General features: G+C 38.0%; 1 protein-coding gene across 1 annotated transcript; it reads right to left on the bottom strand.

Annotated features, from left to right (window-relative positions):
- Window positions 1-891: 891 nt before the first annotated feature.
- LOC113509368 (carboxylic ester hydrolase-like) lies at window positions 892-10,868 on the bottom strand. Its single transcript, XM_026892686.3, has 11 exons — window positions 10,728-10,868; window positions 9,171-9,352; window positions 7,967-8,115; window positions 6,371-6,513; window positions 5,871-6,056; window positions 5,346-5,536; window positions 4,818-4,983; window positions 4,327-4,546; window positions 3,080-3,189; window positions 2,216-2,351; window positions 892-1,420 (listed from the first exon to the last, which is right to left on the bottom strand). Exons 1-11 carry the CDS (start codon window positions 10,810-10,812, stop codon window positions 1,246-1,248), a joined length of 1,743 nt encoding a protein of 580 aa, XP_026748487.2. The 5' UTR covers window positions 10,813-10,868; the 3' UTR covers window positions 892-1,245.
- Between the last annotated feature and the right edge of the window lie 327 nt (window positions 10,869-11,195).

Below are 11,195 nucleotides of genomic sequence, written 5' to 3'. Positions count from 1 at the left end.
GAGGAATAACACCAAGTCCTCAGGAATGGCAACGCATGGGGGGTATCATGGGCGAAACAGTATACTCTGTTATGTCCATGGTACTGCTCATGTCTATAGGCGACGGTTACCACTTTCCATCAGGTGGACCGTCAGCTTGTTTGCCATTCTAAGTTGTATAAAAAAAATACACTTATGTACACTTATGAATCAACCATGATAGTTTCCAGGGAGAACCGCGAGGAGGTCGACCTGGTTGGGTATATTGCTAGCAATAGGATTCTCAGTCTCAGTATATATATATATATATATATATATATATATCAGGTCGACCTCCACGTGGTTCCCCCTGGAAACCATCGTGCTGGATTCTATATATATTCATAACGATGGATTAACTGACCTGACTGACCCATCCCTCACTGGTGCCCCGCCAGCGTATACCGATAGCGCAGGCGGGGTGATCATTTCATTATCATCAATTAAAAAAAACACATATATCATTAAAAGGAAAATTAAATACTATAATATCAAATCGCCTAAATGGTGTTACAGTTATCTAAAATACATACATACATACATAATGTGGAGGTGTCGGTAGGGGCCGCCCTAGACGGACGTATGTTGACCAAATAGGCGACGTGCTGAAGAAGGGCCAGACTAAAAGTACCCGTAACCGGCGAGCGTGTACGAAAAGATTGATGAATGTGGAAGAAGCGAAAGAGGTTTGTTTGAATCGAAGCATTTGGTGTTCCATTGTTTCTGCCTACCCTAATGGGAGACAGGCGTGACAGATATGTATGTATGTATTATCTAAAATAGTTTATATTTTAGCCCTATAGTAAAAAAATATTGGATAAGGTAAGGTAAAACGATTAATAGATCGGTAAAACAAATTAAAAGAGGTTTAAATGCTGTTATTTTATCATTTATTGTATAATAATTTGTTTATTGTTAAGCATAGACAATGTTTCACATATTTCATATTCGAATCTGGAACACTCAGATCGTCATACAAAAATCGATATCGATCCTTTCTTACGCTTGTCGATGTGCATATTTTTTTAAAAAAGTAAAACTGTATCGAGTAATTAATATTTTTCTATAAAAGTAAATTATTTATATAAAAAAAAGCTATATTAATAATTTTCTTAAATAAATGAGACAACATACAATACAATAATACTCTGATTTCTATACGAGTATATTTTTGAAAGAAGATTTTTCAGTTATATCGAATCGAGATCTGAAGCTCTAAAGTATATCCTAATGTTTTTCAATGGGATACAGTTCTTCCCATACATTGAACCTGTCCTCGAACATGTTCTCCTCGACTGTGAACTGTCGGTCGAACTTGAGGTACTTGCGCGCCGTCGGAGTCATGGCCGGCCACTGCAGGGTCGACAGCTCCGGCAGCTCGTTGCCGCGGGGATTTGGGTCGCTGAAAGAGTTATGAGTATGTACCAAACAATTATAATGATTATAAGGGCTGTACTGTCATAATAACTTGGGTCTTAAGCTAGGAAACCTTGTGTAATGACGAACTACGATAAACCAGGCAAAGGATATTTGTGGTCACTCGGGTACCCCAGTCAATTTTTTTTTTACAACATAGGGGGCAAATGAGCCTGCGGCTCACCTGATGGTTAGTGACTACCGCCGCCCATGATCACCCACAACACCAGCGGCATTACAGGTGTGCTGCCGGCCTTTTAAAAAGGAATATATTCTTTTCTTGAAGGTTATGTTGTCGTATCGGTTCGGAAATCAACTTCTGGAAGTTATGCTGCTGGCAGTAGGCTGGAAGTTGATTCCAAAGAGTGGTTGTACGTGGTAGAAAGTGCCTTGAAAAACGAACGGTGGAAGACCGCCACTCGTCCAGATGATTGGGATGAAACTTGAGTTTTTGGCGGGTTGTACGGTGGTAAAAATCAGCAGCAGGTATCAATCCGAACAATTCCTCAGAACACTCCCCATGATAAATTCGGTTGAAGATGCAAAGAGATGCAACATCTCTGCGCAGTTTCAGTGGGTCGAGTCGGGCAGATTTAGAAAATATCATTTCCTAAATTAGCCCGGCTCGTCTGCTACTGTCATTATATCATCAGACCATCTGGCTAGTGATCTGCCTAAACTGTTTTTGGTCTTACGAGATCACCACTTCACGATGCATTTGTTTCTCACTTGCTTGGATTGTAGCTATTTGGTAATAAATGTAAATGAAATATGCACTTACCCAAACCGCGCGAAGTTGTACCAGATAGCGGTCATTCTGTCCACTATGAGGGAGTCAGTGCTATCGCTGACGTTGATCGTCGGGAATTGATAGCTCAATGTGAACAGGTAGATCAGGTCATCGTGGTGCGCAGCGCCTGGGAAGAATTGGTATAAATTTCTAAACTTTACTTAATTTAAAAAATTCTCTCTTGCGCCACCTATCCACTTTTGTGTTCTCCTTTAACCAAGGGTTGTCTGTAAGAGATTGTCCTAGTGATAAGACCATTTTATGTACCTCTATGTTTATATTTTTATCTGTAATTTATGTTGCTGTATTTTATTTGAATTGTTCAATTCTCATTGTATATTTCTATGTCTCTGGTGTAATAAAGAGTTAAATAAATGATTTTTTTCTACTACACCAAATAGTAATAAGCTCCTTTAGGAAGAAAGTGGTAACCTATTAGACAGGGGGGAGGGATTGTTAATAATGGAGACTAAGGATCCCATTGCTAGCAATATACCCTGTCAGGTCGACCTCCACGTGGTCCCCCATGGAAACCATCGTGCTGAATTCCAAATGTATTCATCACGATGGGCTAACTGACCTGCCTTTCCATCCTCGCCTATCATCACTCACTGGTACCCCGCCGGTGTATACCGAAAGCGCAGGCGGGGTTATTATTCCATCATCACCCATTAAAAAAAACCTATTAGACATGAAGAAAGACATAGTTACAATACAAGTAGAATATACGTATATTCATTCACACATAACTAAAAAAGTTGATCTGTTTTTGGCGAAGCATTTATATTGAAACACTATTTATATAATTGACGATCATAATTAACAGATGGTGAAAATGGTAGAAAGTAAATATACCTATAGGTTTTTTGGTTGTGGGGTCTTCATAGAAACTATGGTTGCCAATGTAAGCCAATTGATAGTAATAAACCTTGTAAGGCGAGTAACGGCACATCAGATTCACCATTCTGTTAAAAGAAAACATATGTATCGCCCATAGCGAATTTTTTTTTATACCACTGAGGTGGCAAACAAGCATACGGCCCACCTGATGGTAAGCGGTTACCGTAGCCTATGAACGCCTGCAATACCAAAAGTATTACGCGTGCGTTGCCGACCCTGAAGAAACCTCTTTACTCCCCTTTTGAAGAACCCCATGCTGTAGTCTCTTGGGAAAATCTCGGCAGCGAGCTCATTCCATAACCTGATTGTTCGTGGGAGAAAACATCTCTGAAACCACGTTGTACGCGACCATTTAGGCTGTAAGGTATGAGGGTGAACTCCCTGCCGATGGCGAGCCGTACGATGATAGAAAGTGGCCGCAGGCATCATATTGAATAATTCCTCTGAGCGCAATCCGTTGTATAAACGATAGAACACGCAGAGCGAGGCAAAATATTACGAGTATGCAACATTAGGTAAATCTATCATCATTCCACATTCTATCACGCAGAGGAGCTCCAAGCGTAACTCTCTGCATAGTTCGCCGATGATGACATGATTTGGAGTGTTTGAATTCGTCTAGTGTAAGACTGTTTATATACATATGTAACGGGAAACTAATGCACTCACTCTGTTTTTGTCGATTCCGACAATTGTCGGTAATTAATTTCATCCGGATTTCATTTCATTTTCGATTTCATCCGGAAATCTTCCAGGGGGCATTCAATGGTTTGCGTCACAGTATCTCATCATGCGCTTTGGGTCGAGGTTTGTAAAGCTTGTGAAGACTTCCGAAAGAAGTCGAAACAGTTGTCGGAAATGACAAAAACACGAGTTCCATAATTTTCCGTTACATATGTATATAGACTTTAAATAAAAAATGAATATAAGTTTTAAAAATAATAGTATACTATTATTTTTAAAACTTATATTCATTTTTTATGCATTATAATGCAGTACTGTAATTCGATTTCGTTAGTCATCATTTGCAATATGCACTTAAAGAACTTCGTTTATAATGCCCATATGTTTAAGCCAAATAAAAACTATATCTTGTTATTTATCTTCAAACGCTAATGTATTTCGGTTATTAGTTATATATGCAAATAAATGATTGACATGCTCATAATAGTTTTTATAAAAAATAAATTTTGGAAACTTACTTATGCACACCGAAGCCTATGAAAGCGTCCGCATACAATTTCCCAAGACCATCCAAAGTCTTCTTGTCATTAGCCAGTGGCTCGTTACCAAGGTACGCCTCCCGCAGTCTATTTCCTGAAGCCACTGCATACTTGTCTTTTGGTAGTTGGAAGTTAATTGGAGCGTAAACTTCCCATTCTGCGTCTAAAGTCTTCCGAAGGGTATCATTTTTTACGATGGCTGAAGATAAATAAGAGAGTTTAAATATTTATTTTAGAAGAATACCATTATAAAAATTATATTTTTTAATCGATTACAAAAAAAGAAGAAAGTTCTCAGTTCGGTTGTAGTTTTTAAGTTTGTTACTTTAATTCCGTCATTTATAAACCGATTTAGATTTTTTTTCTTTGAAAGGATTTAGATTTTAGATTAATCCTATAGAAAATTTATCAAAATTGTAATCGATCAATTTTTTAGGAAAATACATATGATTATTGCGCATGACACTTACGGATAGCTGACCAGAAAAATTCGTCATGTGTTTGACTAATGATATGTGGGACAGGATGCATCTTCCCTTGTCGGATAGCGTCTGAGGGATCCATCGTGAGGAAACGCTCTTGACCAAAGTCTCGCTCTACCACCGGCCTCCACAATGTATAAGAGAATAGCGGGTCCTTAAAAACAGTAATAATCACGAAAAAATATAGTAAACTAACTTAATTAATATTACTATTTCATAGTAAGTTTAAATAGCCGTAGGCTTAGCAGTTGAAAAAATAGAAACCGTTTCCTCTAATATGAAATTATTATTGGAAAAAAATAGATAATTCGTAGTGAATTTGCCACGATGAGTTTACCATTAGAATATCAAGATATTTTAAACTTATAATACTTTCTTTTTGCATTGGAGGTTAAAAAAAAATTATTGATACAAAATTTTTGGCTGTTGATCAAACTGAAATAGACGAAGTTTCAAACACTTGTTTCTGGTTTGGATTTTTTTCTATATTTAAACAAAACAGAACTGAATACTTACAAAGAATCCAGGCAACGAATCACCGATCTCCCTGAAGGGTTTTGTCTTCAAACAATCGATGATAACCTTGGAGTTATTGGTGGGACATCCAACTAACTCTGCTTGTTTCACAGCCAGAGGGTACAAGTCGTGCTCTACTGTCGATTGACTGACGGGTGAACCGCTCATAGATATGCCACGATGGAATAAACCTAAATATACATATATATTGTTATATACAACTATTATCATGGATAAGTAAGATGTACAGACTGACGCACTTATATTTCTAGCATTAAGAAATCTTCGCTCGTGTTTCTGCATCCAAACAGTCGTGTGAATGACTGTGCTTTAATTTAAGAGCTATATATAGCAGTGAAATTGTATGGCGTGGATATCTAACACTTTATTCTTCGGGAATAGCAAAATATGTGGATACCATTTCAAATCGTATAAAAGAAATCACAACTATTAATGAAACTGTACTTATAACTTAAACATTATATTAACTTGATAAAAAACATAATTTCTGTTTACTACATATACCTTTAGACATGGGTGAAATCATATGAAGCATGACGCTGAAAGATCCAGCGCTGCAGCCAGTAATGGTGACGAGGTTTGGGTCTCCGCCGAAGGCACGGATATTGCGCTGCACCCAACGTAAAGCTACCACTTGATCTTTAAAGCCATTGTTTCCAGGAGCGAGAGCATCGCCAGTACTAAGAAATCCTGATAAAATTTTTGATATGAAATAAGAACACTTATATTCTTTCATACATTTGTGGAGAATCTTTGTGTAGGGACAATATTCAAATTTTACAAAGACATAGAAGACATTGATTTGGTCAAAATAATTAATTTAACTCAGTAGTAAGGCCATTGGAATAATAAAGACGTATTTCAGTTATTCTCTAAAGACACGCGTTAAGTTAGATTTATCTATTAATTTTAATGCCAAATATCTACTAATGCAAGCATGGGTGTTAGAAAGTTTATTTTATAAGTGATAATACCAGACCAGAAAATATATAAGTATAGATTACCAAGAGATGCAATTCGATAGTTGATGGTGACCAGTACGATGTCCCTGTCGAGGAGGTAGTGGGGACCGGCGAGGTCGCTGCGACCAGTCATGGAGTAGAACCCGCCCGCGTGAATGAAGAATATCACAGGCAGGGGTTTGGTGCTGTTTAAGAGAGAAAACGGGATTTTAACAAAAAGGTTTAAATTCAAATTGAAACTACTTTTAGGTAATGGGTTGGATGTCTGAACTACGAGTACAGTTACTCCAAACATTATAGAACCCTGTCTATTTATCAGTTTACATAAACATACTATCGTATGAAACTTTACCAGAGGGAGACTTTGTACAAAAGTCGATTGCTTGGACACCTTTGTCCCATTCGTGTTTCTACCGTGAAGCAGTTGTGTTTGCATGGCTGTGTTTTGGTTTGAAGGGTGGGTATGGCGTGAATTTACGGGGTACAGAGGAATAGGTGTTATTCCTCTGTACCCCGTAAATTCGTATTATTATAGTCTTCAGGAATGGTAACGCATGGGGGGTATCATGGGCGAAACAGTACACTTTGTTATGTCCATGGTACTGTTCATGTCTATAGGCGACGGTTACCACTTTCCACCAGGTGGGCCGTCAGCTTGTTTGCCATTCTAAGTTGTATATAAAAAAAAATTATTATGGTTAAAGCAGCAAATGCCCACAGCTATCTTTTATCATCTCGCACTGCTTGTTATCGACAGGTAATTCATCCTCACACGATAAAACCTGAAGGGTAACGTACAGTACAGTTTCAGAAAAGTTTTCTTACCCGAACGTTCAGACTGTAGAATCAACTTCCTGCCGAGGTTTTCCTAGAGACCATAGTATGAGATTCTTTGAAAAGAGTGTATTAAATCTTTTTCAGGATCGACAAAGCATACGTGACATCCATTAATGTTGCAGGCGTCCATAGGCTGCAGTAACTGTTTACGATAAGTCGGGCTGAATACTTGTTTGCCACTTTCGTGATAAAAAAAAATTAGCTCCCAAGGATCATCAAGAAAGGTTCTCTATTATTTTTTTTTTATACAACTTAGAATGGCAAACAAGCTGAGGGCCCACCTGATGGAAAGTGGTAACCGTCGCCTATAGACATGAGCAGTACCATGCACATAACAGAGTATACTGTTTCGCCCATGATACCCCCCATGCGTTGCCATTCCTGAGGATTCAGGTGTTATTCCTCTGTACCCTGTAAATTCACGCCATATCCCACCCTTCAAACCGAAACACAGCCATGCAAACAACTGTTTCACGGTTGAAATACGAATGGGACAGAGGTACCCAAGCAATCGACTTTTGTACAAAGTCTCCCTCTGGTAAGCGAGGGGTACCTCTGGTACCTTTATTAGTCGAAAGGATTATTCTTGATTAATACATATATGTAGGTGGAACGCAATTCTACGGAAGCGGCTAAATTAGGGTTGTGTTTGGTTGCTTGTAAATTTATTCCTGTAACACTAGCTTAATGAAGAAATTATCTATCTTCATATCAGATTCATTACAAAATTGGCCAAGAGTATCCTACATTCATCCCTTACATACATCATACTTCGTTCAAAGTATTATTAAGTATTTATACCAATTGCTTGGCTTATTTATCGGCGTGTAGACATTAATAGTGAGACAGTCCTCGTCGATGTAGTAGGTGGGTGATACTGGTAGAGGACACGCTGGACCTTCCTTGCTCGCATCTACCTCATTTTTATAATGAAGAATGGGCACTGGCGGCTGCAAGAGATGAGATACTAAATAATCGACAAACATATATCCAAGTCTTTACCTTATCGTTTTTCTGTACCTTTAGGAATGGCAGTGCATAGGTTTTATGGGAGTTACAGTTTATTGACATGTCGCAAATGTAAGTAATATTTTTTTTACTTGATTATATTTATAATAGTCTTTATTTAACATTAAAGAAACATTGTAATCAGACTTTGTGCAAGAATCGTTCACATGTATACCTTTGTAACTTCCATGTTTTTGCTTTGAAATAACAGCGAGTGCATGATTGATATAACACCAATATTACGGAGTATGGGGGCATAACACACCAGATCTCTGGGATGGGCATCACAGTATATTCTGTGATGTAGTTGACTTTATTTGTGTCTATAACCGACTGCTGCCACTTTCCATAAAGTAAAACATCAGATTGTTTGCCAATGTAATTGTCATAAAAACAATTAGGTCGAAACATATATAGATTTTCAGGTTCTCTTTAGGATCTGGCCATCAATTTAGTTTGATTTTCATTTTAAGTAATAAAAGACATTAAGCTTCTATAAAGTCAAAAAAAAGCATGGGTGTTTTTTTTTAATGAATGATAATGGAATGGTAACCCCACCCGCGCTATCGGTATACATCGGCGGGGCACCAGTGAAGGATGATAGGTGAGGATGAAGTAGGTCAGTTAGCCCACCATGACGAATTCAACAAGAATTGTTCACGATGGTTTCCAGGGGGAACCACGTGGAGGTCGACCTAATAAGGCATATTGCTAGCAATGGGGCTGTCAAACTCCATTACTAACAATCCCTTTCCCACCAAGCATGGGTGTTAGGTATATCATGTACTTTTACACACGGACATGTGGTCCCAGCATAGAATAGACCACCCTTTATTCCCGTGCATGTCGTAAGAGGCAATTAATGGAGGCGAGGGATGGGTAGCAGCGTCCTTCTTAAAACATCTCTAAAGCCAAACTTGCTTCTGAACATACAGCAGTGGACAATTAAAGTCTGATATGATGACGACGATGATTTACTTTTAATAGCAGCGTTTACCTGGAATCTAAGTTCACCCACAGGTGGTTCAGCATATCTGATGCCACGGTACGCTTGGAAACGACGTCCGCGACGCGTCTCCATCCAGGACCCTCGGAAGGAACCGGACGTTGATACAGTCAGGGGACCCGTCTGGGCAGTTTTGTCTGGTGTTTCTGATTGAACATTTGGCGCAGTTGTTGCTATTTTGGATAACAGATAAATAGAAAACGTTATTTATTACCTAATTATGACCTTTACACTGAAATCAATAATAAAACTGGAATGAAAAGGTTGCTTGAGTGATAAGATCTTTTCATATGAAATAAATAGTCTACAGGAAAGGTTTTTTTACACATCTTAGAATGGCAAACAAGCTGACGGCCCACCTGATGGAAAGTGGTAACCGTCGCCTATAGACATGAGCAGTACCGTGGACATAACAGAGTATACTGTTTCGTCTTTCACCCTCTGGTAATATTCTTCATACATGTCATACAAATTGTAAAGTTAGGTGTTTAATTTAGCACTAGTGCATTGTTTATATATTTTTTAACCTTGGAGCAAATGGCCTGTTCTTTCAATGCTATCAGCAAAAATAAAAACAGTTAAATTTTAATCGTTTCCGTTACACCGTTTACATACTCGTGCATTCATAAATACATTCAAATTATTTGTATGGAATTTTACTCAAAATTAATTATTGATTTAAATAATAACTAAGTCAAGAGATTTATTTAAGCTTAAGAAGTGAGCCGCACGCTCGTTTGCCCTTTGTTATAAAAAAAAAATATAATTCCAAAAACGGAATGAGATAAAAATACCAATCAAGTAATATAATCACCATAGGTTGCACTTACAACCGACTTCAAGAAAAGAGGGATCTCAATTTTTTTTATACAACTTAGAATGGCAAACAAGCTGACGGCCCACCTGATGGAAAGTGGTAACCGTCGCCTATAGACATGAGCAGTAGCATGGACATAACAGAGTATACTGTTTCGCCCATGATACCCCCCCATGCGTTGCCATTCCTAAAGACTCAGGTGTTATTCCTCTGTACCCAGTAAATTCACGCCATATCCCACCCTTCAAACCGAAACACAGCCATGCAAACACAACAGCTTCACGGTAGAAACACGAATGGGACAGAGGTACCCAAGCAATTGACTTTTGTACAGTCTCCCTCTGGTTGTAAATTCAGTTGTATCTTTTTTGTATGTTTATCACCTCATAACTGCGTAATTTTTTTATCTAAATAAAAATATACCTACAGATTGGTGGCATAGAAATTTTATCAAAATTGATTTATTGAAGACGACTTTCTAAGTGGGTCATAATTTATTAACTTTACAAAAAAAAAACAAGACGTAACATAGAGACCTATTTATTTGTGCCCAAATGGTAACCCACTAGTGACTCATAATAATAGATTTATTTATTTATTTCTCTCACAAAATGACAACATAATAATATTTACAGCTATATAGGTTGAAATTTAAAAAAAAAATCTTTGCGAGAGACTGGTGTCGGTACTAGTTTACAAATTGAATTTAATATAAACAGTTTAAACCGAACCTGATAACGCGCTCTTGTTCAGATAATGCCGGTGTCCCAGCGTGCAAGCGGCAAGAAAACAAATGAGCAATGTGTTTACAAACATTTTCCTTATGCGATCACTACTCGATTGTAATTATATGTGAATTGAATTGGCTTATATACCGTACGTTTATACCTCCTACCTGTAGGTATATAGGCACTAATACTTGATGTCCAAAACAATAATTTTTAGAAATGTCATCTACGTCTGTGTGTCTGTCAGTGCGTTTCGTCCGTTTGAATTGGAACACTTTTTTTCTATTTGCAAAGGTCACTTACAGATAGGATCAGTAGTGTCGGAGATGTATGAATTAGCTGAAAAAAGAAAACTCTTTGGGGGGTAAAGGATTGTTAGTAATGGGGTCTGATAACCCCATTATTCGCAATATAATCACAATCCGTTGTACAGGCGGTAGAACACGCAGAGTGGGGCAAACTCTCTCCTAA

Source organism: Galleria mellonella, unplaced genomic scaffold (genome assembly GCF_026898425.1).
Source record: "Galleria mellonella isolate WM207_F2 unplaced genomic scaffold, CSIRO_AGI_GalMel_v1 utg176, whole genome shotgun sequence".
Taxonomy (NCBI): domain Eukaryota; kingdom Metazoa; phylum Arthropoda; class Insecta; order Lepidoptera; family Pyralidae; genus Galleria; species Galleria mellonella.
This window is presented reverse-complemented; position numbering and strand designations above follow the sequence as displayed.